At 44.2% G+C, this 25762-nt stretch overlaps 1 protein-coding gene across 1 annotated transcript in view; it reads right to left on the reverse strand.

The window, feature by feature from the left end:
- Nucleotides 1-25762, reverse strand: part of mars1 (methionyl-tRNA synthetase 1) — a 37390-nt gene that overhangs the window by 7561 nt on the left and 4067 nt on the right. The window contains exons 2-12 of the mRNA XM_039746538.1: nt 15581-15671; nt 14309-14387; nt 5572-5703; nt 5408-5486; nt 5135-5307; nt 4942-5054; nt 4737-4853; nt 4460-4663; nt 4188-4389; nt 4028-4102; nt 3776-3946 (exon numbers count right to left, since the gene is read on the reverse strand). Of these exons, the coding sequence (XP_039602472.1) occupies nt 3776-3946; nt 4028-4102; nt 4188-4389; nt 4460-4663; nt 4737-4853; nt 4942-5054; nt 5135-5307; nt 5408-5486; nt 5572-5703; nt 14309-14387; nt 15581-15671 (1436 nt within the window). The remainder of the gene's footprint in view (nt 1-3775; nt 3947-4027; nt 4103-4187; nt 4390-4459; nt 4664-4736; nt 4854-4941; nt 5055-5134; nt 5308-5407; nt 5487-5571; nt 5704-14308; nt 14388-15580; nt 15672-25762) is intronic.

The raw sequence follows: 25762 nt of genomic DNA on the forward strand, positions 1-25762 counted from the left end.
GAAAGCAGTGCAGAGAAAAGAGACTCAAAAGCGCTAGAGAGAAAAATCATCAAGGTGCAAATTCAGAAAATAAGGAAAATAATAAATCAGCTCAGAACAAGTGGGATTGAAACAAAGCACATCCAATCGGGCTCAGAATTAGAAGACAAAGTAGAACTTCATAAAGACGTTCACAAACGTTGGCACTAAAACACATGCAGCGCAGATTATGAAAGCAGTGGAATTCGGAAGGGACACACGTGATACACATGTGGAGAAAATTGAAGAATATGAAAAAAAAAAAGAGTAAAGATTGCAGGAGTGCAAACAAATGGAAATTATTACTTGAAAAAGGGAAAATAAATCACCACGGAAAAAAAAAAATCAGAAAAAAGTGAGGTCAGAAATAAAAGACAAAGAATAGAAAATAATGTAAAACGTCATAAAGAGGTTAAAAAACATGGGGGCCAAACACATGCCGAGCAGGTTGGAGAAAATGAAAGCAGAAAAAAAAAAAAAAAAAAAGACAAAACAAAGAAAGTAAACAAACAAACAAACATTGCATTAGCACAAAAAAAGAAAAAAATATTACTCGGAGAAATGACGAAAAGGCGAATAGAGATTGAATATATGGACACAGGTGATATGTCAGAAGTATGGAAATATCGTAAGGCTTTGAGGTTTAAGTCAGAGAATCCGTATCCCTGAAGAAAGTAAGTGTAAGCAGAGGGGCACAGCACGATCATACATGTTGGCGCTGCGAGCAGGTCTGGTAGTAATTACGGGTCACATTAATCGGAGTGAAGGTTTTTTTTTTAGTATAGGATTTGTAAAAGCAGTGCTAATGCTTGTGATGCACCACCTGTTGAAATGACAGATACATAGCAATCAGATGGACACACAGACATTTATTAGAACAATCGAGACGAGAACAGGCCATTCAGCCCAACAAAGCTCGCTACTCCTGTCCACTTCATTCTTCTAAAATAACATCAAGTTGAGTTTTGAGAGTCCCGAACGTCTTACTGTCCACCACACTACTTGGTCGCTTATTCCAAGAGTCTGTCGTTCTTTGTGTAAAGAAAAACTTCATAATGCGTGTGTGACATTTATACTTCACAAGTTTCCAACTGTGTCCCCGTGTTCTTGATGAACTCATTTTAAAGTCACCGTCTGATCCACTGGACTGTTTCCCTTCATCATTTTAAACACTTCAGTCAGGTCTCCTCTTCATCTCTGTGAAGGCTCAGCTCTCTTCATCTTCATAACTCACCCCCTGTAGCCCTCAATCAGCCTCGTCGCTCTTCTCTGGATCTTATCCAGTGCTGCTATGTCTTTATGGAGACCCAAACTGCACACAGGACTCCAGATGAGGCCTCACCAGTGTGTTATAAAGCCTGAGCAGAACCTCCTGTGACTTGTACTCCACACGTCAAGGCGCTATATAACCTGACAGTATGTTAGACTTCTTTATGGCTTCTGAACACTGTCCAGAAGAGCTTAGAGTCCACTACGACTCTTAAATCCTTCTCATAAAGGTGGACTCTCGATTTTCAGACCGCCCATTGTGTATTCAAACCTCACCATTTCCATCCATCCATTATCCAACCTGTTATATCCTAAATATAGGGTCACGGGGGTCTGCTGGAGCCAATCTCAGCCCCCAGGGCGCAAGGCAGGAAACAAACTCATGGCAGGGCGCCAGCCCAATGCAGGGCGCACATGCACACACACACGAGACAATTTAGGATCACCAATCCACCTAACCTGCATGTCTTTGGACTGTGGGAGGAAACCCACGCAGACACGGGGAGGACATGCAAACTCCACGCAGGGAGGGAGGACTCAGAAAGCGAACCGGGGTCTCTGAACTGCGAGGCAACAGCGCTACCACTGCGCCACCGTGTTGTAGGCTAGAAAATTAGAAATTTGACAAGCCAGAGAAGAGCATTCAGTCCATCAAGCCCATTTGTCTAGCTCAGGGGTGTCGAACTCCAGGCCTGGAGGGCCGCAGTGGCTGTAGATTTTCATTCTCACCCTTTTCCTAATCAGCGAGCAGTTTTCACTGCTAATTCACTCCTTAATTTTAATAGCCCTGTTTTGGAGGATTCAGTCCTCTGAATTGACTTCTTTCTTCATTAAATGGTAGCCAAACAGAAATGAGACGTGAAACGAGCCAACAGATTACCAGCTAAACTGGGATTTCAAACTCCAACCAATCTCTTAATGAGAAGCCGATTCTTGCTGTTCATTAAACCCCTTATTTATTTCCATGGCCTTTTGCTGCTCTCATTTTGCCGCTGCTGACATTTCCAAAACTGTTTGATTTTTCTGTTTTTTCCCCAATAACACCGGCAAAATGTTTTGGTGACCTGAGAGATCAGCCTTACAAAGACCTTCACCTTTCTTTATTTTCAGATATTGTGTGATGGGCACAGGTGAGCTGGTCACGTGGTGGCTCGTTTTGTGTCCAAGGACCCGGAGTCAAGTTAATTAAAACCAAGGCAAAAGAAGTTAACTAGCAGCCAAAACTGGTCACTAAATGAGGAAGATGGTTAGAATGAAATCCATGCAGCCACTGCAGCCCTCCAGGACTGGAGTTCGACACCCGTGGTCTAGCTGGTAGCTCAGCTGTCCCCTCATCTCCTTTAAAGGTCATCAGGATTTCTCTGTAGATTTCTGGCCCCACCCAGTCTGCTGCCACTCAAGTATTTGGCCACACCCCACCTGCTGACACTCAAGGGTGTAATCCTCCCAGGCCGGCTGCTACACAAGAACGTAAGAAATCAGATGACCGAGGACACCATTGTTCATTTGTCACTTGTTAGTTTAGCCAATTGCTCAAGTGCCCCAACATCTCATTTTAAAGGTTGTCAAGGTTTGCACTTCAACTCCAAGTCTCGGCTCTTTGTTCCAAATTCTCACAACTCTCTGCGTAAAGAAGAGCTTCCTGTCTTCAGTCCTAAATGCACGTCATCTCAATTTGCACTGCTGTGCTCAAGTATGGCATTCACGGTTTTTAATTGGAAGAGCTCCGCCTTTCATGGACGCTTTCACAATAAAACATGCAAATAAGAAAAACAAAAAAACCTTTTGTGCATGGGGGGGGAGACTGTGACTGAAGTTCTACAACCACTCCAGAGGATGGCGCTGTGTCTCAACACTTTTCTCTCTCGCTTCGCTGCAGGCCAGATGATTGACAGCTAGAGCACCGCTGACATCATTTCTGGTGACCATCCACCTGGCCCCGCCTCTTCCTGCAAGAAGGGCCCAAAACCGGAAGCTCCACCATCTTGGGACAGCTCTGTTTTGAACTCACGTCTGCAAAGCCAACTCCGCATCAATTGCATGTATTTTGCTCCTTGTTAAAAATGAATGATACGGGGTGACCAGGCTGGTGCCCCAACTCTTTCTCTGGCATTATATTAAACAGCGGTGGGCCAGCACTGACCCCGATGGGCACTACTTCTAACAAACCTCATATTTAATGCCATCAAATGACCAAGCTACATGCCCTGTAGGGGGTGAGACTCGGCAGGGGATGCACTACCTGACACTACCTGGATGTTTGATGGACGCAGCTACCCAAATTACTGAAGGCTCTGATCGAGAGTGGAAGAGCGAAACAAAGGTTCGGCTTATTAACTGACTGACCTCTGCCAGTCAGGGTCACCTCCAGCTTCACTCTGTCCCGACCGACTCCACCACTATGGGGTCACAAGTGCCAAACAGTTACCCAGCTACGCTAGTCAAAGCGTGTGAAACAGGCTTCCCAAAGGACCCTAGTGACACCCACCTTATTAGCAAACTCCTCAAGTGGCACCGGTGTGCCCCACTTCAAGTCCCGTGTGATGCAACGAGGCTTCAGCCCATCTCGGATCCAGGAACGGGTAATGAAGCGCGCGTTGGGCGTCCAGTTGCCCTTCTCCAAAGTTGTTTCCAGCCATTCCTCCAGCCGGCCCTCTAGCTATACATGTGACAAAGATGGCGTTAGTGCAAGAGGCATCAAAGCCTGGCAGGTGCCAACCTGGTGGCCCCGTGTACTCACCTTGGGCAGATCCAAAAACAGATGCTTGGACGTCCTCACTGCCGGGGTCTCTTTGCACACTTTACACTGCGGATTCTGAAAGACACCAGGGTTAGGCAGATCTGCGCCAAGGCAAGACCCCAAATCTGCATTCCCCACCCAGCTCCCTTCTGCACGGCACCTTGAGCTCAACGGCATTGATCAGTTTGCCACACTTGTCACACTGGTCACCCCGAGCCTCCGGGTAGCTGCAGAATGGACAGATACCCTCTACAAAGCGGTCAGCTAGAAACTTGGCACAGCGCTGGCAGTGGAGCTGCTCCACTGTGTCCTCCAATAGGAAGCCTCGCTTCAAGAGCCGCCAAAAGATGTCCTGGGCAATCCTTAAAAACAAGAGAGGGGCGTAAGAAGGGGCCACCAGGAACAGAGACACACTGCCGTGAGTGGACTTACTCCGTCTGCTTCTCTGTGGTGGTCCGTCCAAAGTAGTCAAAGGAAGTGCCAAACCAGCGGTAGATCTGTGAGTGGATGGCATTGTACTTGTCACAGATCTCCTGGGGTGTGAGACCTTCCTCCATGGCCTTCGTCTCCGTTGCCGTTCCATACTCGTCCGTCCCGCACACAAACAGAGTGTTCCAGTTGCGAAGACGACAGAACCTGAAGAGGCAGGCAGATGAGCACTTTGAGACCCAGTAGGCCGGTGGGGCAGAGGAGCATGGGACCCACTTACCTGGCAAAGACATCGGCGCTCAGAACACAGCCGATGATGTTGCCCAGATGAGGCACATTGTTGACATACGGCAGGGCACTTGTGATGAGCACGTTCCTCTCCCCCTGCTGAGGAAGACTAAGAAGTGAAAAGATGGAGAGGGTCAGTGTCGAGAAGTGCCAAGGAGCAACCAAACTAAGAAATGGTGCACCTGGGGGAGACTCACATCGGGTGGACGATCTGCCTAGGCTTGGGACAAGCAGCCAAACCCTTTGACCAGGCCTGCACAGCAGCTTGGATCTCTTCATCGGTCAGCAGTCGCTCATCACCATCGTCTACCTGCACACAGAGGCAGAGTAAGGGTACATAAAGACCGTAAGTGGGCACTGCCCTTGGCACAGTCATCACGAGACCTTTACCGTCGGATCGTTTGTCGTCGCTCTAGTGGCCTGCGTGGAGTTTGTCGGCTGCCTCTGAAGGTATGACTTTAAACTCTGTAGGCCGTGCCCCTTGAATGTGCCATCTGATGCTTTCTTGCAAGCTGGAAAGGAACCCACTCTCTGAAACCAGGCAGTGAGGGCTTTGAAATCCACTAAAATGACAAGAAACAGGGAGAACAGGGAGATGAGACCCTTGTGTCCATGGCATGGCCTGTCTCATCTCCCTAAGCACCCAACAGGGCCACAACTTACCAGCGGTCAACAGTATGGGCTCAGCGAGAAGTGGATACAGAGTCCCCCACAAAACGACATCTGCGGCCGACGGTTCATCCTACAGGTGGTAAAGGGGAGAAAAGGGATGGCACTGAGGAGAACTGCAGGCCAGAGTGGTAAAGGACGCTTGGTGGAGGCCTTACCGATGTCAGAAAGGTCTTTCCGGTCTTCTGTAAGCTCCGCTCAATATAGGACAGGCTCGGCTGGAGACTTTCCAGTGCCTCGCTCTTCTTGTCCTGCAGAACAGCCAGGCGCAGGGCGTGCAGGGCAACAGGCTGGAGAAAAAGCAGAGTGACGTCAGAGGAGTAATTCAGACTTTCAGAGATCCGGGCAGCCAAAAATAAATAATGAGCCGGACTAAGAGTGGGCAGGAAGGGCAACCAAGAATGTGGATGAAAGGGCAGCACTGAAACCACCCACTTGATGAAGGGATGGCACACATGTTAAAAATGTCTGTCCTAGCAAGCAGTGGTCCCGCAACAATTAAAGCTACGACAAGTTTAATTTCAAAGAAGCCACAACTCGGTCAGGTGTATATTTACGATCACGGAGAAGCGATGCAACATGGAATGTAAAGAGTTAAACAATCGGACGTATTAGAAATTCTACAGCCAATGATGGATACAAATCCATACGTCTAAAAAGTATCGCACTTTACACAAAATTCATCTGAAAAATACGGACAGAAGTTTTCTTGAATTTCTATATGAATCTGAAAGATCACTCGCATAGATAATAAACCGAAACGTGACGAATTGTCAGCGATAATACTTTCGAAAGAAAACAGAGTTGATATTCGTGTTTAACAGAAAGCACGGCACGATTTGCAGCAAGCGGCAGACCTAAGAACTGTCGAGTACGCCGTTGGCAAGCAAAGTGAGCGGTTTGAAGGGAAGAGCCCCCTAGTGCAGGGGTCGGGAACCTTTTTGGCTGAGAGAGCCATGAATGCCACATATTTTAAAATGTAATTCCGTGAGAGCCATACAATATGTTTAAAACTAAATACAAGTAAATGTGTGCATTTTATGTAAGACCAACACTTTTAAAGTACAATAAGTCTCTGAATTCTTATGCTGTTGCTAACCCACGATGAATAAAGTACTTCTTACCATTAATGCGACTTCTGGTGCTGCATGGTTTTGCTGATGGCTTTGTAGTCTGGTTGATACGTAATGAGGTTAAGCTTCATGCAGACGTTGAGACTTCCATCCGTTAAACGTGATCGTAGGTTGGTCTTAATGTTCTTTAGATGTGAGAAAGACTGTTCACATGCATACGTAGAGCCAAACATTGTCAGTACAGCCATACTCGCACGCTGCAGTGTGTGGTATGTGACGGGAAGCGCATTCCAAGTTTTGACAATCAGCTGGTCCGCGGGTTGAAGTTTTTTCATTTCTCCCCACTTGTGTTTGCTCACCAACTCTGCTTGCTGTCGTGCAAGTCTTTCCAAATCTTCATTCAGTGACTTGAACTTATTCACCCACATGTCTGAGGCCTTCAGGTCAGCAGCTTGTAGCTCAAAATCTCTGACGGAGACACCAGCGCTGTCCACTGCACACTCGTGTGGATGGGTGATGAACTTAAAAAGACGAGTGCGCTCACGAAATTCTCCAAAGCGCGCTTTGAATGACTGCAGGAGATTAGATGTGAAGCCCGCTAGCTGCTGAAGATCAAGATGTTGAGCAGAGTCACTTGCTGTGCATGCATCTTTAAACTCTCCCAGTTTTTCAAAGTGTAGTAGACAACCTGTTTCAATGTCGGCGATGAAGAGTTCTAGCTCGTTTTCAAATGCAAACACTGCTTGTTGAAGGGATAAGACTGTATTTCCAACGCCTTGCATTTTCACATTGAGCTGGTTCAGATGTTCAGTCGTGTCCACGAGATAGTAGAACTTCAGGAGCCACTCAGTGTTAGCTAACTCAGGATGCTCGACGTTTTTCATTACAAGAAAAGTCCGGATTTCGCTCAGACAAGCCGCGAAACGGCTGAGCACCTTCCCTCTTGACAACAAACAACGCACATTGCTTTGCAGAAGCAGACCAGGATAATTATTCCCAACTTCATCCAGCAATGTTTTAAATTGGCGATCATTTAAAGCTCGGGCAACAATACAGTTGACCACCCGAATGACCAGCGACATCACCTCACCAAGCTGCTTGCCACACATCTGAGCACAAAGCGCCTCCTGATGTAGGATGCAGTGAAAACTTAGGATGGGTCTCTTTTCATGTTCACGAAGAAGCGCTACGAATCCTCCGTTTTTCCCCACCATGCACGGAGCACCATCAGTACACACCGAAATAAGTTTATCCATCGGTAGATTTTTTTCTTTAGCGAGCTCCGTGAAAGACTTGAATAAATATTCACCTCTTGTTGTCCCTTTCATAGGCAAAACAGCAAGACTTTCCTCACGTAGTGAGTCACCGACAGCATACCTTGCAATCACGCTGAACTGGGATAAATGGCTTACGTCTGTTGACTCATCCAAAGCGAGAGAAAAGAAAGAATGGTGCTGCATTTATGTCCTTCACTTGTGTTGTCTCAATTTGATTTGTCATCATGATGGTACGATCGTGAACAGTTCTTGCCGACAGAGGCATGTCTTTTATTCATTTGATTATCTTGTCTTTATCCGAAAAGTCGTCAAAAAGTTCATTGGCAACATCAAGCATGAATGTTTTGGCATACTCCCCCTCTGTGAATAGCTTTCCGTTTCTCACAATCGCTAAAGCACCAGCAAAGCTAGCCGAATTCCAGTCACCTTGTTGGGTCCAAACACGGAGTTGCTGCCGACTGGCTTGCACTCTGCACAGTAGCTCTTGACATGCTTTCTTCCTGCTGTCCCCCGCAGGATATTTCGATGCAAATGTAGTATGGCGTGTGTCGAAGTGTCGCTTTGTATTTGACCGTTTCATCGATGCAATTTTATCATTGCATATTAGACACACTGCAGAACCTGCTCTCTCCACAAAGGCGAATTCCTCTGTCCATTCCTGCTGAAAAAGTACGATACTCCTCATCTTTTTTCTTTTAGCCATCTTCTTCGATAAAAAGGCTTTCTGCAATTAGCTAGCTGACTACTTGATTAAAAGGAGGGAAGTTTACTTTCTGACCTCACAACGACCCGTGTACGTTACGCATTATCCAATAAAAAATTGGTGTTGTCCCGGAGGACAGCTGTGATTGGCTCCAGCCACCCGCAATCATGAACATGAAATGAATGGATTGAAATACATAAGAATGTTTTATATTTTTAACGTTATTTTTTTATAAAAGATTTGTCTGCGAGCCAGATGCAGCCATCAAAAGAGCCACATCTGGATCGCGAGCCATAGGTTCCCGACCCCTGCTCTAGTGGTAAAAAAGTTCTATTAAAATCCACTTCAAGGCTCGCTGTCCTCGGCCCAGTCCAGCCTCTCCAGCCATGTTGTGTGTTCTCTCACATTGACACAAATCAGGCCGTCTGTAAGAGGATCTGCCGAGAACACCGGAGACCTCACTCCCCTAATGCAGGGGTCACCAAGTCTGGTCCTGGAGGACCCTCGTGGCTGCAGGTTTTCATTCTAACCCTTTATTTATTTATTTTTAAAGAGTGCCCAGTTTGTGCTGCTAATTAACTTCTTGTGAATTCATTTTAATTCAATTGCAATTTTAAGGTTTGTTCCCCTGAATTTCTTCATTTCTTTCCTCAAATGGCACCCAATCAGAAATGCAATGAGAAGTGAGGGAGCCAACAGAAGGCCAACTAAGTCAGGGCCTCAGATGCCAACCGATTTCCCTGCAACCTGCTGCTTAATGAGGCACCGATTCTTGTCGTTAATTAAACCAATTCTTTAATTCCGTGGCTTGTTGCTGCTCTCGTGGGGCATTAGCAGACATTTCCAAAATTGTCGACGTTCTCTTTTCTAAGAGCACACTGTTCAAATGTTTTGGGGACCTGAGCAGATCAGCATTCCAGCATACCTTCACCTTTCTTTATTTTCAGATATTGTATGTTGGACACCAGTTGTTTTAGCTCATTTTGTATCTCAATATTGTTTGGCTGCTAATTAAGGAAAAAAGAAACGATTAAGGGGTCCGAGTCTTCAAGAGGATGTCAATTTAAAAGGAGTTCAAAAGAAGTTAATTAGCTGCAAAAACTGGTCACTCATTAAGAAAAGGGTTAGAATGAAAACCTGCAGCCACGGTGGTCCTCCAGGAGTTGACTTGGCGACCCCTGCCCTAATGTACCCTCAAAGTAAACCCGCCAGGTCTGCACTCAGCCCTTTTTTATTTTAACTGCCATTCTGTTCTCCCCAAAGCTCCATTCTTCATGAGCCTGTGACATTGTCATTTTTACAGGAGATTGTTGGTCATTTAAAACCTGCAGGGTCCCCAAACGATGGTGTCCCGCCTCGACTCTTTAAAAGAGGTTTTATCCACAATTGGACTGCTGGTTCTTGAACTGGCAAATCATAGTTTGTCATCAGGTGTGGTCCCTAAAGATTTTAAACATGCAGTGGTTCAACCTCGGATTAAAAAAACGGCTCTAGATCCTTTAGCTCTTGCAAGTTATAGGCTTATCTCCAAACTACCTTTTCTTTCTAAAATCCTTGAAAAGATAGTTCACAACCAATTGATGGCCTTTCTGGAAAAAACAAAATATTTTAGAGGTTTTCCAATCTGGTTTTAAACACTTGCATAGCACAGAATCAGCCCTTTTAAAAGTTTTTAATGATATATTTTTAGCTATGACTCTGGCGACTGTGTTGTTCTTGTGCTTTTAGATTTGACTGCTGCGTTTGCTACAGTGGACCATGCCATTTTACTCTCTCGTTTGGAGCAGTGGGTGGGCATCCAGGGTATAGCACTAGAGTGGTTCAGGTCCTACTTGGCTGAGCGAACCTTTTGTGTCAGTCTTGGTGACTATGTGTCCAGGGCTGTGGAGTCGGAGTCGGAGACAATTTTGGGTACCTGGAGTCGGAGTCAGAGTCAGAGTCGGCAAAAAGTTAACCGACTCCTACTAAATTTAAATGGGAATTAAAAAAGTAAGTTGAAATGTCCCAATTCACAAACAGTCATAATGAACTACTTCTCTGCTGTAAGAATAAAGCCCAATGCATGCAGTGAATAATGTTACCACAAAACGAACATGTCAAGTAACCATAAAGCATGCTTTTCATTGACTGTATGCGTCACTATATGGGATGTAATGCACAGCTAAGGTGCGGCACCGCTTTCCATTGTGTCGTGTTCCACTGTTACAGGGAACTGTGAACCTGGCCTAAAGCCCCCCATACATTTACAGATGCACTGCCGATTTCTCGGCCGTTCAACGAGTCATCACGCGTCAAACGCCTGAAAAATCATATGGTGTGTTCTCAGCTCCGTCGGTTTCCCTTCGCTATGCGCTAGTGAAGGGGGCCGAAGGAGCCGAGAACACAGATCTCCCTACCTGTCTCCAGCAGAGGCTCGTCCTGCTGATCAGCTGGCCGGTGAGTGACACAATGCACTAAACTACTGGCTGGCTGACAGACAGAGGAGACGGCCACTGCAGCAGACAGAGGCATCACATTACTTTGGATGGGGGCGGTGGTCGAGATTTTCGGCAAGCTGGATCTGCCCGTCCATGTGGACGCCCGCAATCTCGCGGCCGCCAATCAATTGTGTTTGTCTTTAATCTGGCATTATAGTAGAGTGTTGGCTTCCTAGCCAGTAGTTCTGTGGTGAAATGACATGTATGTTGCCTTCCTTTCCTTCAATGGATGTAGAAAATACATTAGCATAGTATATACATACAGAGGAGTCGGAAGATTTAGAAACTGAGGAGTCGGAGTCAAAGCATTTATCTACCGACTCCACAGCCCTGTATGTGTCCTCTTCCACTCCTCTCTTGGTTTTATACTTAGAAAACATGGTGTTGGGTTCCACTTTTATGCGGATGACTGTCAGATCTATGTTCCTCTAAAAGAGAAAAGGCACATTTTCTGTACAGCCATTACTTCAGTGCCTTGATGATGTTAAAGCCTGGATGGCTTTTAATTTCTTAAAATTCAATGAAAAAAAGACTGAGATGATCGTTTTTGGTGGCCCCACTGAGACCCCTAAAAAGTGTATTTAAGTTCCTTGGCCCAGTACAATAAGCCAATTGTCACAAATCTTGGGGTCAAGGTGGATGCTGATCTTAAGTTTGAGTCGGTCATTAAATCAAGCTTTTTCCAGTTGAGGCAGTTTGGTAAAATAAAGCCAATTCTTTCCCGGCACCATTTTGAAACAGTAATCCATGCCTTTGTTACTACTCGGCTGGACTACTGTAATGCACTTTATGTAGGAGTCAGTGCCTCATCGATTACTCATCTCCAGAGGGTCCAAAATGCTGCTGCTCGTCTTTTAACTGGCACTCAGAAATTTGAGCACATTTCCCCTGTTTTAGTTACACTTCACTGGTTGCCCGTTTCTTTTAGGATCCATTTTAAAAATTCTTTTATTTGCTTTTAAAGCTCTTCATGGCTTTGCCCCACCCTATCTCTCTGAGCTCCTACAGCCTTATTCACCCACTCGCTCTCTCAGGTCAGCTGATCGGCTGCTCCTGAATGTACCGAGGACCAAGCGTAAACTAATGGCGCTTTTCCACTGCATAGTACGGCACGACACGGTTCAGTTCAGCTCACTTTTGGTGGGTTTTCCACTGAGAACAGTACCTGGTACCTGGTCCTTTTTTTAGTATCACCTCAGCCGAGGTTCCAAGCGCGCCGAACCGTTACCAAAATGTGACGTGTAAACTCTGCTGGTCACTTATTGGCCGGAGAAAATGGTCATTACTGCGTCACTGGCTATTCTTTTCTTTAAAGGTACACACACGCGGAAGTTTGTGTCCCGTCTCTCCATCGCTGGACGCAGTTTGTTGCATGAGTGGATGAATGTTTCTTCAGACATTCGAAAGTTCTCCAGCCACTGAGTGTTTGTAAAACCGGGAACAATCACATCCCACCACTCTGAAGCACGGTTAAATGTCCAAACAGATGGTCTGTTGCGCGACTTTTGCAAAATGTGGAAGATCTGTAATATACAGAATCAGCATTTTAATGTTACACTGGCAGTTAAGTTCATTTTATGCTTTGGAACTGTGATAAAAGTTAGCTAGTGATGTGCTTTTTTTTAGATGCTTACCCTTGCGCGTCATCGAGCTAAAGTGTTGTCGTTGTCTGCGTGTTGTTGTAAAAGTTCCACGGTGTCACGGCAGTAGAGGCGGCGCAACTATAACGACAGGCGAATAATCCCGCCCACTCTAAAGCGGTACTAAACTGCAGTCGAAACGCAAACCGAGCCAACCAAGATGAGCTGTACTGAACCGTGCTGTGCCGTACTATGCAGTGGAAAAGCGCCATTAGAGGAGACCACCGTGCTTTCGCTGTAGCAGCTCCCAAGCTATGGAAGGATTTGCCTCTAGAGATTAGACAGGCCTCTTCTCTGTCTGTTTTTAAATCTCTTTTAAAAACCCATCTCTGTACCCTGGCCTTTGACACCTTGTGAGAAGTTCGTTTTAGCTCATTTTACTTTTGTTGTTTTTAGCCGATTTTATCCCATTTTATATTGTTTTATCGCAGGGCTGTTTGATTTATGTATTATACCATTTTTATTCTATTCTTATTTATGTGCAAGAATGTTGTGTTGTTTTACCTATCAATTATTTATTGTACAGCACTTTGGTCCTGTGCTGGTTGTTTTAAAGTGCTTTATAAATAAAATTGGATTGGATGGATGGATTCTAGATGGTCTCTCTAGCCGTGAGAGGGTCGAGTGCCGGGTTTTGCGCTTGTCGTCTTCTTCTACTTGCCTGTATATTTTATTTGGTTTGATGGAGATGCGCTCTGTAATGACGGGTTATTTCTAAATACAGTAATCCCTCCTCGATCGCGGGGGTTGCGTTCCAGAACCCCCCAGCGATAGATGAAAATCCGTGAAGTAGAAACCATATGTTTGTATGGTTATTTTTATATATTTTAAGCCCTTAGAAACTCTCCCACACTGTTCACATTATTAGAGCCCTCTAGACATGAAAGAACACCCTTTAGTCAAAGGTTTAAACTGTGTTCCATGACAAGACAGAGATGACAGTTCTTTCTCACAATTAAAAGAATGCAAACATATCTTCTCTTCAAAGGAATGTGTGTCAGGAGCAGAGAATGTCAGAGAGAGAGAAAAGCAAACAATCAAAAAATCAATACGTGCTTTTATGTTGCCAAGCACCGCGATAAAGCGGCATTTCTTAGAGGAGCGTGCGTATCTTCTAGGCAAACAGCCCATCTGCTCACACCCCCTCCGTCAGGTGCAGAGAGAATGAGAGAGACAGAGAAAAGCAAACAATCAAGCACAGCGCGGGAAGCATATCGTATATCATTGAGGAGTTGTAGTTAATATGTAATACATGCTCTGATTGGCTAGCTTCTAAGCCATCCGCCAATAGCGTCCCTTGTATGAAATCAACTGGGCAAACAAACTGAGGAAGCGTGTACCATAAATTAAAAGACCCATTGTCCGCAGAAATCCGCAAACCAGCGAAAAATCCGTGATATATATTTAGATATGCTTACATTTAAAATCCGCGATGGAGTGAAGCCGCGAAAGTCGAAGCGCGATATAGCGGGGGATCACTGTAAAATAAATCTTTTTATAAAATTCCTCTGGACGTAAAGCCACAGTGCGGACAGAATCTACAAGTCTCAAACGCCAAACACCAGGGACTCCCATATGGCGGGTCACAAGGAAAACACTCATAGGCCTAAAGCAGTCCCAAGGCCTGCAGAGCCACCTTTTCAGGGTCCGTTACAGCTCGGTCAGTTCATCAACGCTCGCGCCGGACGTCTTTGTCATTTACACAAACATTCAGGACATGCTCACCTGCAGATCCAGCGTCTCCCACTCCAGCCACTGGTCCACAGCGGTGCTCGCCTCATCTCCACCGGACGTCAGGTAGTATCTGAAATGCAAACAGGAGTGAAAAGTCACGGCCATCACAGAGAGAGTCAAGGTGGAACCTGAAGAGCTCCCACAACCCCCTACATCAGCATCATAGCCTCAGAGAAGAGCAGACGCCAAAGGGGCGGCCATCTTGTGCTCCAATGTTCGAAACGAAGCAACACTAACACGATCGGAAACTTACTAAGGGCAAACTTAACAGAAATGTCTGGACATTGTTCTCCATGCAAAGATCCACAGACACGTGGAATAAGTTAGCAGGCAGTGTGGTTGAGACAAGGATTTTAGGGGACTTCAGGTCACAACTTGGTATTATTTTGGACAACGGAGGGGGACAGGATGATGGGCTTGTTGGACTGAATGGCCTGTTCTCATCACAGTTTTTCTAATGTTCTGGGGGTCCAGCCCAACTCCTGCATCAAGCAGTTCTGGTCACCAACATTCGAATCTCTGCAGTGGGTACGTCCGTCTGTCTGCCTGCCTTTGTGCCGTTCAGACGAGGGCAGAAGGCTCAAATTACTAGACATCCGCTACCCTTCATGTTCTCCTGATTTGCACATAGCATGGCACTTTGGAGACTGAGGGGTGAGGCCTAAACAGCTCGCCTTAATCTGCCAGAGTGCAGCACAAAAATACCAAAGTGCTTCGGTGGCAGACTCACATCGATGCCGATATTCAGCTCCTCGAAGGACTGGAGTCACATTGAGCTGCTTGACCGTCGGCAGCAGGCCACTCACTCACGCCAATGACTTGCTTATTCAGATTGTCGGCATCTGCTCCGACACAGCTACACTATTTCCCCAGCAATACACTATGCCTTGGTGGCACCTGCGCCCCCAAATGTCTGTGTCTTGCTGCCACACTCAGTCAGTGCGCCAAAACTAACCCCCCCCCACCAATGTTCTACTCCTACCCTCATTGGCAGTTCACACTCGTGGCTTTCTCCTCCAAAGGATTCCCCTGTGCTCATCCCGACTCTACAGAACCCTCACTGTTGTCCCTTTCCGCTGTACTCGCTTGCCACGTAAAGTGCCTTATGACCGTGTCCTTATTGAGCATCTTATGTAAAGATTGGCAGGTTGGTCAAATCGAAAGCGCTAGCTGTGGCATGAAAGCAATGATCATGTGCGTCCGTCAGCCTACCCAAACAGTACTGGTGCCTGGCAACTCTGGTTAGCCCCGCCTCTTACTTACCGACAAATGACATTTGAAGAAAACAGGAAGTTCCCGTTGTCCAGCAACAGGGCAGGCAGCTTTGAATGCCCAAGAAATGGCACAATGCACTCTGCAACGAGAGAGAGAGAGAGAGAGAGAGAGAGACAGCGACAGCATTAGTGGAGGAGAAGCCCACCCCAGCACCCCTGCCCAATACCTGTCGGGTCCAGCTGCGTTACAAGGCTTCTTAACAGACTGTGGCCAGTGGGTGACCAGAGATTAACATGGCGAGGATTATTATAAGCCAGTGTGGTGAGCTCATTCTGAAGCACCAGAAGACGTCCACTATGTTGACTCCCCCCTCTATCACTTGCCACCTCTTCATCCCAGTCCCCTTAACTTGAATGAATTGTCTCCATCAGCCCCTCATGATCACTGAAGCCCTGGAGCTGTGGCATCAGTCCAGTCACCCACCTCTGGGCATTGTACTTGCTGCTGGCATTAGAACAATCTGGACGAGGACTGGCCACTCAGCCCAACAAAGCTCACCAGTGCAGTCCACTTAACTCTTCCAAAAGAACATCAAGTCGAGTTTTGAAGGTCCCTAAAGTGTTATGGTCTATCAAACTACGTGGTCCTTTATTCCTGGTGTCTGTGATTCTCTGGTTGTGAAATCTGAGGGCACACTAATGCTTACGAGTATAACATGTGACAAACACAGAAAGAGCAAACATCCATCCATCCATTATCCAACCCGCTATATCCTAACTACAGGGTCACGGGGGTCTGCTGGAGCCAATCAGAGCCAACACAGGGCACAAGGCAGGAAACAAACCTCGGGCAGGGCGCACACACACCAAGCACACAGTAGGGACAATTTAGGATCGCCAATGCACCTAACCTGCATGTCTTTGGACGGTGGGAGGAAACCCACGCAGACACGGGGAGAACATGCAAACTCCGCACAGGGAGGACCTGGGAAGCGAACCCAGACGAGTCTCCTAACTGTGAGACAGCAGCGCCACCACTGCGCCACCGTGCCGTGCAAATATGCCACATGTTTCTATTGTTAAGATTGGTTGACTACAAGCTAACAGTCAGTCCAGTACATGGTCCAATTCTGGAAGTGTACTCAGACCACGCAGTTACAACAAGTCCAATGTCTCATTTAAGATACACAAGAAGAAGGACAACAACAACAACGACACACAAGATGTCCAAAATAGGAGACTGACATCAAATGGACCAGTCCGAGTTCACAGAGGGAATGCAACGTTTGGACAAGGGGTCTCAAAAGTATTGGCAAGTATCGCTTTTGACATTTTAATAGTTTTATTAACACTTTTATACTCCGCACTTTCTCAATCCCACATCACCTCAAAGCCCTGAGCGTTGAGAGGAGGCGAGAGTGTGGCACCAACAAGAGCAAAAATGACAGGAGAAGGTCCAAAGACATTCAGCTTCTCTAAAAAGAAACCACAAAGAGCCACAGAGAGTTCAGGAAGGAAGAAGAGATTCGTGAGAACAAGTCCACTGAAATCAACAGACAAGGCTCAACAGATGTTCACACGAAGACTAGATGATCTTCTGGCCTCTTCCAAGGTTTCACAGATTTCCATGATTTACTTTCTCATATAAGGAAAGTATTGGAATCCTCTAAAAAATCCATTTCAAAATTTTGATGAATCTCGATGTTTTAGACCTCCCCAAGTCAGAAAATACCATTTATGGAATTCTGGGTCTGTGTGCAGACACAATAACTTGAGTTCACTTTCACTTAGGTTAGCCAAATTTTGCATGCAAGTGTTAAGGTACAAACACGTAGATTTCTATCAACTGTGGTGTGTTACCTTTTATTCTTGCAGCTGCAGAGTCCGATTTATTCCACTTTACTTTTCTAATAATTGTTCAGTATATTATTGATTTGATTTGTTGTTGGTGGTGGTGGTTCTTTAATGTCCACAATATAAAAATATAATCCTTGTCGTGTGGTTTACTCCTCAAATATCCATCCCCATATCTGAGTATACGAGAAAGTCGAGGGGAGTACACTCCCGATTTTTTTTCCATGGTATTGATTTTGTATTACGCGCATGTATTTGTTCTCTATTTGTATTAATTGACCGACTTAATTGTTACGTTTCAACACTCCATCCCTTCATCGCCATCTTCATACTGTTGTATATTTATTCATTTTAATTTTTTCTTATGAACTCCCTGTAGTCTCAAAGTATTATTTTCTTAAATTTACTTTTTCTTTTTTCCAAACTAATGTCTTTACTTTTGCCATGTTCGCGTACGTTTAAATTGCTGGAGTTTGAACACTGCATTCCTTACAGGGTGGTCCAGATCTAATTATGCGGATCCAGATCATCTGGATGACTTTGATTTATGAGGGGACGATTCCAGTTCGGCACAAAGACGATTTTTCATGTTGTCAGTTCACACACTTCTCGATGGTCCGTGATTTTTCGGGTGATTTTCTATGTAATCAGCTTAATAAGCTATAGCGTAATGAAAATTACATAATTAGATCTGGACCACCCTATATTTGTTGGCTCATTTAAACGGATTTCTCTCATAATTTTGGCCTTTTTCAAAATCTATGACTTTCTAATTGCTAGTTCTGTTAAATCCCTGCTTATATTCATTTTCCATGGTACGTATCTATTCTCCAGTGTATATTATCAATGCTCTTCCAGTTCACCATGACTAGAGCTGCAGCCCCGTTACCACCCTGGTGTTAATATGGCAATTTCAGCGACTTTATAAACCCTACACTGAAATCGGCCCAAGACGACAGCGCCCCACTTGATGTTACATTGACAGGTCTTCACAACACCAAAAGGTCTCCGTGACCAGCCACTATTCAGGGAGTGAATTCGGAGGTGTTGAAGTGAAAAATACACACTTTGAATGAAGGCTCTAGGAGTCGGAGGATAGGCAAACAGAGCAATTCGTTTTACTGCAATAAACAATAATACAGACTCAACCTAATTAAGTCAAACTGAGCTCAGCCCCGAACAGGCCAAAAATCATATAATCATTTCTCACCATCTTGACCTCACGTTTGCGGTCTATTCTGACTCCTTACTCCAGCTGGCTTCTTACGGGCCCTTTCTTGGCTACCAATATTGTTCTCAGTTTCTCTCTTACTTTCTTTTCTTGCTTGCTTCCCTTATTTGCCAATTGTCCTTCAAACAAGAGGCGTTTCCCCTTCTCTGTCCTCGGACAGTTTCTGTACGTCATTCTCTTCCTTCTCCGTTTTTCTGAGTTGCTCAATGTTGGCGGTTTTGCCCTGTGCTTTAACTAAAAAACGAAATATGGCATATGCCTTTAACTATTTACTTAACATACCTAATTCACACTAAGTTTTAATGCTTACAATAGCTCCTGCTAAATTTGTCCGAAGACGTGACATTTTAATTTTTCTACAGAGGTGATGCACATTAATGACATGTTGGACTAGTCTCATAACACAGGCGAACTGCAGAAGAAACAGCAGAACAGGCTCTTTACCCTTAGGCGTTACTTGAGTGTGCGAAGGGACGTCCTTCACATCTTCTACAAGTCTGTGATGGCCCATGTGGTGTGCGGAGCAGATCACATCACTTCAAAAGAGGACCACCGAATCAACAAGCTAATTAAAAGGGCAGGCTCAGTTATGGGACACACTCTGGAGGTAGTAGAGACGACGAGAATTAAAATGGAGCATCCAGTAGGACTGGTCAAGTGGACTCGAAGCCTTGGAACCCCTGCAGATTTTATTTTTATTTCTCCAGCCCTCTGGAGTTTTGTTTGTATTTTCTGCCCTCCTAGTCATTGGACCTTACTTCTAATCTTTGTTACTTAGCATTGCCTAATCTTATTTTTATAAACCTTTTTCTTTCTTTATCTTGTAAAGCGCCATCATTTGTATAAAAATGCGCAATTAAAAATAAATGTTGTCGTCTTAATGAAGAATGATGCACGTCCTCTCTGCGACTTTCACTCAGCCGATTACTTAGCAGATGTGCGTCAAGAAACGCGTCTGGGACTCCCCGATATCAACAGCAATGTAGAGGGCCTCACTGGGACTGGGACTGCCAAGGCAGAAGGTTTCTCTCTTTTTAAATGGTCTTCTTTTTAGTCATTTTGGTGGGTGTTCAGCCCAAAGTCTGTGTGTGGATACTCTTATCTATTTATTAATCTACCGGTTTATGTATTTATGTATTTAAAGAGCTTCTGTAAAAAGCCAAATTTCCCCCTGGGCACAAATAAAGTCCTCTCTCTCTATTGAAGTCTGTGACACAACACAATTCAATCCCTGCTTTGTATTTTGGTATTTCTAATAGTTGTTTAACTTCCTGATCCATATACAGTCACACCGAATATTAAAAGGTGTTGTTACTGTTCATAAGATTTCTATATTGTGCGTTTGGTTGCATTAAAAGGCACTATATTGTTCACGTGAATACTGGAAGTACTCTTACTAAACAGCCACTGAATAGGACTTTGTACTTTGCCGTGATGTCGAATAACATTTCACTGCTATTGCCATCAAACACAAGAGTTCTGGAGCATCACGTATAAACGGTGCGTACGCACAGAAATTGCGATGTATAAAACCTACACTTGCTGTAAAGCGACACACTTTTCCACGGTACCTCATGCCTTGTCGTACGCAAGTTCTCAGCTCGGTTTTGCAGACTGGCGGCACTCGGCGTCAAAGCAGTGCTACTGTTCCTGTGTGGTTATCCTTTATTTTCCTGACGTGGCATTAAAAATACACTGAAACTATCCGCATATTGTTTGTTAGTGTAACACATCTGATTGTAATTAACTTGTAACAATATAATGGTCCACAGAATGATCAAACTATTCCAAATACCATAGCTGCTTTAGCGTTGTTACTCTCACTGCACCTTCTTCTTCTTTCAGCTGCTCCCGTTACGGGCTGCCACAGCGGATCATCTTTTTCCATATTACTCTCACTGCACCACTCGGAGCAGCTGATCGGAAAGAGAATTATCGGTATACAGCATCAAGCACACGCTGCCTCAGCCGTGCTTCCTATTTGAGCTGCTCTCATACGACAAACGCTTCAAACCTTTCCTGTACGGACCTCGCGGTTCATCCCATGAGCGCTAAACGCACTCAGTCAGTCCATCAAGTTCTCCAGTAGAACTGTTAGGACTTAAGTAGAATCACCTCACTGTAAACTTACACTACAGTTAAAAAAACAACTCACAAACTGCACCACTTTATAAAGTGCGTGTTTACATAGGATGACAATATCATTTTTAAGATGAAATGCAGCAAAATATGTTTATTACACAGATAAAACTTTAACTTCATTTAAATAATCTGTATTGTTAATAATTAAAGGTTGTTCCTGCCTCGCACTGTATGCTTCACTGGGACTGGCGAAGGATAGAATAATTAAACATCTACTATGAAGATATTTCAATGTTCCTTAAAAGTTTTGAAGAATCTGCTCTCTAAGCTTACAGATGGCTTAACGTCTATTACAGAGCTGACTGTGTGGCGATCGGATACTTTGAGAAAGAAAAGGAAGGACAGGAATTGGAGGTTAATACGTTTGAAAGAGACAGGACTGCATGGGTGGCCCTGTGCAGGTGCACAGTTTGCACCTGCACAGGGCCGCCATATCCCAGGGTCCACCACGCCAATATATGTTGAATATAAAACAAAGAGAAAATAACGACACAACTAAAAACACAGTGGCAAACTTTGACAAAAAGTTAAACGCTTGCGTCATTTGCATGAGGCGGCTATGCAGTGTCCACAATGGACGTGGCCATCCGCCGTGAATAAGATAACATATTGACATTGGCGGGCGAAGAGGCCACCAATTGTTCCTCTGCCCAGGGCCACCCATGAGTACTGCTGCAATAAATTACATCGAAGGTTACACACAATCACTGTGCCATTGTGTTCCCATGTTTAATAATGTGCTTTAACTCCCATCATCATGAAAATTATATCACGTATACATCTCAGTATTTTAGTTATTCAGAGAGCTGTAATATCACAAAATGTAATGGATTCTGTGTCCTGTCGGAGGAAGAGAGCCGGTTTAAGAAGCACGTAGTGATTCACACACAGAGCACATAGAAGATCAAATACAAAACAAAACATTTAACGTGCTACTTTAATTACGATGTGATTTGAGAAACTGGTTAATTAAACGATTTTAAGATGAAGTTTATGATGTTCTACTTTAATGACAAAATAAACTACGTGATTAAAGTGGAAATGTCGAGATTGAAGTTGACATTTCGTGCTTTTTCCCCCACTGTGTGCCTATTTTTTTCTCTGTACCCTACTAAGCTTTCATATGACACTCAAACGGTGGGCTACGTCTCGCCTTTTCATGGCCACTTTGATATCTGACAAGTTCTTTTTTTATTTCGGGCACTGTGTGACTTTGTGAACTTGAGCTTTCGAGTTTCTCCAACATGCTATGTCACTCGATCAACTTCCTTTTGTTGTTTATCCCACTGTTTAAACCAACAAATAGTACGTTTTTCCTTCCCTCCACTTGGTATTCGCTGAAATTCTTCCATTTCCCCTCTTGCTTTTCTCATTGTTTTTTCACAGAACGCTGAGCTTAATGGCTATTTATATTGATTTGCATATTCAAAGAGCCGTAATTCTGGGAGGAATTGGGGCGGGACAGCAGGTGCGTGCATGAGCGTTACTTTTCACGCTGACCAGGATTTATGTAGCGGAAGAACGCGGAAGTTGGCGAACGCACAGATTCCTGCATCTGGATTTTTCTGTGCCTAAACACATTTCGGCTTTTGTGCTTATGTCATGTTAGAGTGCGAATTCTACGCATGCCATTATGCATGAGGCCCCTGGTACAGCGACACACCTAGTCATGCCTTGGACCTCACAAATCAGATCAAATGAGAGCTCAGCATAACAACTTTTGTAAAAGGCGTCTAACGGGTTGAGCAGCTCTGCTGAAAGGACGGACACGCAAGTCAATCTCCAGAGGTATCGGATTACGGAAACAACAACAAGTATAAACTTGTAAAGTGTTGTGTTTAAAGGATGCGAGGTTAACAGGTTAAAACGTTTAGTTCTGGTCAAGCGCATTTAGACGGGGTATGCAGTTACCGTTACCTCCGGTTCACATTTACCGCGAACTGTTCATTCAGGGGGCAACCGTCTTTAGCCCGGGACATCGTCACTCCTTTGATTTTTTTTACCCCTCACTGCAAAGTCTGTTATCGTAGTGCGCTACCTTCTTTTATTGTGTATGATTTTTAAATGAGAGTTCATCACATTTACTATTTAAAATGTATGGCACGATAACTGTTCAGTGCTCACATGCATCAACAGCGGTGGTGCGCCTGTCTGTGCTCATAAACATCAAGGATCATTCACAGCCCACCAAAAACACGCTCAGGCCGCACAGAAGGAACAGCACAGCGACACGAGAGTCCATCTGACAGAAAATTTGGAAGCTGCAAAGAAATCGTAGTTTACTCAGCCAAAGACACAATATGTGCACGCAATTCGTATTAATGCAAAGCCTTTAGGTGTGTGGGTGCTCAGCTGGTGGGTTACATTCTGAATAACTCTTTACAAGAGACCACCATAACGATCTTTAATTTTTTATAATATAAATATAACACACACCATTTACAAAAAAGATTGCACTACTTGTTTAATTAACATTTAATGACATGTGTCACCTTTTATTGGGCTACTGTGGTAGATAGACAGACAGATAGGTAAGGTAAGTTTGTGAACCCTTTAGAAATTTTCTAGATTTCTGCATAAATATGACCTAAAACATCATCAGATTTTCACTCAAGTCCTAAAAGTAGATAAAGAGAAACCAGTTAAACAAATGAGACAAAAATATTAGACTTGGTCATTTATTTATTGAGGAAAAGGATCGAATATTACATATTAGTGAGTGGCAGACGTATGTGAACCTCACGGATGATCAGTTAGTTTGAAGGTGAAATTCGAGTCAACGGGATACCAATCAGGTGTGAGTGGGCACCCTGTGTTATTTAAAGAACAGGATCTATCAAAGTCTGCTCCTCACAACACCTGTTGGTGGAAGTGTATCATGGCACCAACAAAGGAGATTTCGGAGGACCTCACAAAAAGAGTTGTTGATGCTCATCAGGCTGGAAAAGGTTACAAAACCATCTGTAAAGAGTTTGGACTCCACCAATCCACAGTCAGACAGATTGTGTACAGATGGAGGAAATTCAAGACCATTGTTACCTCCCCAGGAGTGGTCGGCCAACAAAGATCACTCCAAGAGCAAGTCACACATGTAATAGTCAGCGAGGTCACAAAGGACCCCAACTGAAGGCCTTTATCACATTGACTAATGCTCATGTTCATGAGTCCACCATCAGGAGAACACTGAACAACAATGGTGTGCATGGCAGGGTTGCAAGGAGAAAGCCACTGCTCTCCAAAAAAAAAAAAAACATGGCTGACCGTCTGCAGTTTGCTAAAGATCACGTGGACAAACCAGAAGGCTATTGGAAGAATGTTCTGTGGACGGATGAGACCAAAATAGAAGTTTTTGGTTTAAATGAAAAGCGTTGTGTGGAGAAAGGAAAACACTGCATTCCAGCAGAAGAACCTTATCTCATCTGTGAAACATGCTGGTGGTAGTATCATGGTTTGGGCCTGTTTTGCTACATCTGGGCCAGGATGACTTGCCTTCAATGATGGAACAATGAATTCTGAATTATATCCGAGAATTCAGAAGGAAAATGTCAGGACATCTGTCAGGACATGAACGGAATCTCAAGAGAAGGTGGGTCATGCAGCAAGACAACGACCCTAAGCACACAAGTCGTTCCATCAAAGAATGGTTACAGAAGAATAAAGTGAAAGTTCTGGAATGGCCAAGTCAAAGTCCTGACCTTAATCCAATCGAAATGTTGCGGAAGGACCTGAAGTGAGCAGTTCATGTGAGCAAACCCACCAACATCCCAGAGTTGAAGCTGTTCTGTACGGCGGAATGAGCTAAAAAATTCTCCAAGCCGGTGTGCAGGAATGATCAAAAGTTACCAGAAACGTTTAGGAGGTCACAGCAGATACTGAAAGCAAAGGTTCACATACTTTTGCCACTCACAAATATGTAATATTCAATCATTTTCCTTAATAAATAAATGACCAAGTATAATATTTCTGTCTCATTTGTTTAACTGGTTTCTCTTTATCTACTTTTAGGACTTGAGTGAAAATCTGATGATGTTTTAGGTCATATTTATGCAGAAATATAGAAAATTCTAGAGGGTTCACAAACTTTCAAGCACCACTGGCGATAGATAATTTTAAATTTATAATATAAACTTTACTTTTTATAATAATAGAAGACATGATCACATCAATACAAATAACAATTTCTCAAGTGTAATAACAATGACATTACTCCTCCACTACTCCCCGGTCCCCACACATTAAGTCACATACACAAGTCTGTATTTCGTATTCAGTACTCCAGCTAATCCTCCTAACGTTTAACACAGCAGTCGCACACCCGCTCTTCTTCGTTATTCCAAATTAATTCTTCGTCACCCCTCCTCAATAGAGCACAGCACCCCCTTCACTCCCCACCCTTTCAAATTCTTCGATATTACACAATGTTTTAGAATGCGTACATTCCAGCTTAATTCTTGAAATTACATAAAATTTGAAAATAAAAAGAGTACATCATCTGGTAACATACCACTCTGTTTATTACGGCTTTTTAAAATGGCTAACTTTGCTTGCCCAAGTAAATAATTTAAAAACACAAACAGAGTTTGCAGTCTCGTACAATAGAAGAATAAATGATAAACTGTCTCTTTCTCCCCACTGACAGCCCATTTATCGCTCACATCACTCTGAACACATGAGTTGCGATGACCCCGTGTATGATCCTCCATTGTAAATCGCCTGCTCTCTTATTATTAGGGGTTTATAAAATTCTCTCCATGCTGGCCTGACCTCGGCTTTTACATTTAATTTTTCAGTCCAGGGTGTCATGATGGCGTTTTTTAGATTTGAAAAATGGAAAACTTTGATGCAGTACACATACTGTACACATCTTTCTTATTTAAAAGATCGAAAAAAAATTCCTTTTCCTGGTTGTCAAGCCTTAAAAATCGAGTCCTCCCTCACACCATTCATGTCCAATTTGGGTTCCACCTCCAGATCAGAAAAGCAGCCCACCTCCTCCTCCATCTT

Source organism: Polypterus senegalus, chromosome 3, assembly GCF_016835505.1.
Source record: "Polypterus senegalus isolate Bchr_013 chromosome 3, ASM1683550v1, whole genome shotgun sequence".
In the NCBI taxonomy this organism is placed as follows: Eukaryota; Metazoa; Chordata; class Cladistia; order Polypteriformes; family Polypteridae; genus Polypterus; species Polypterus senegalus.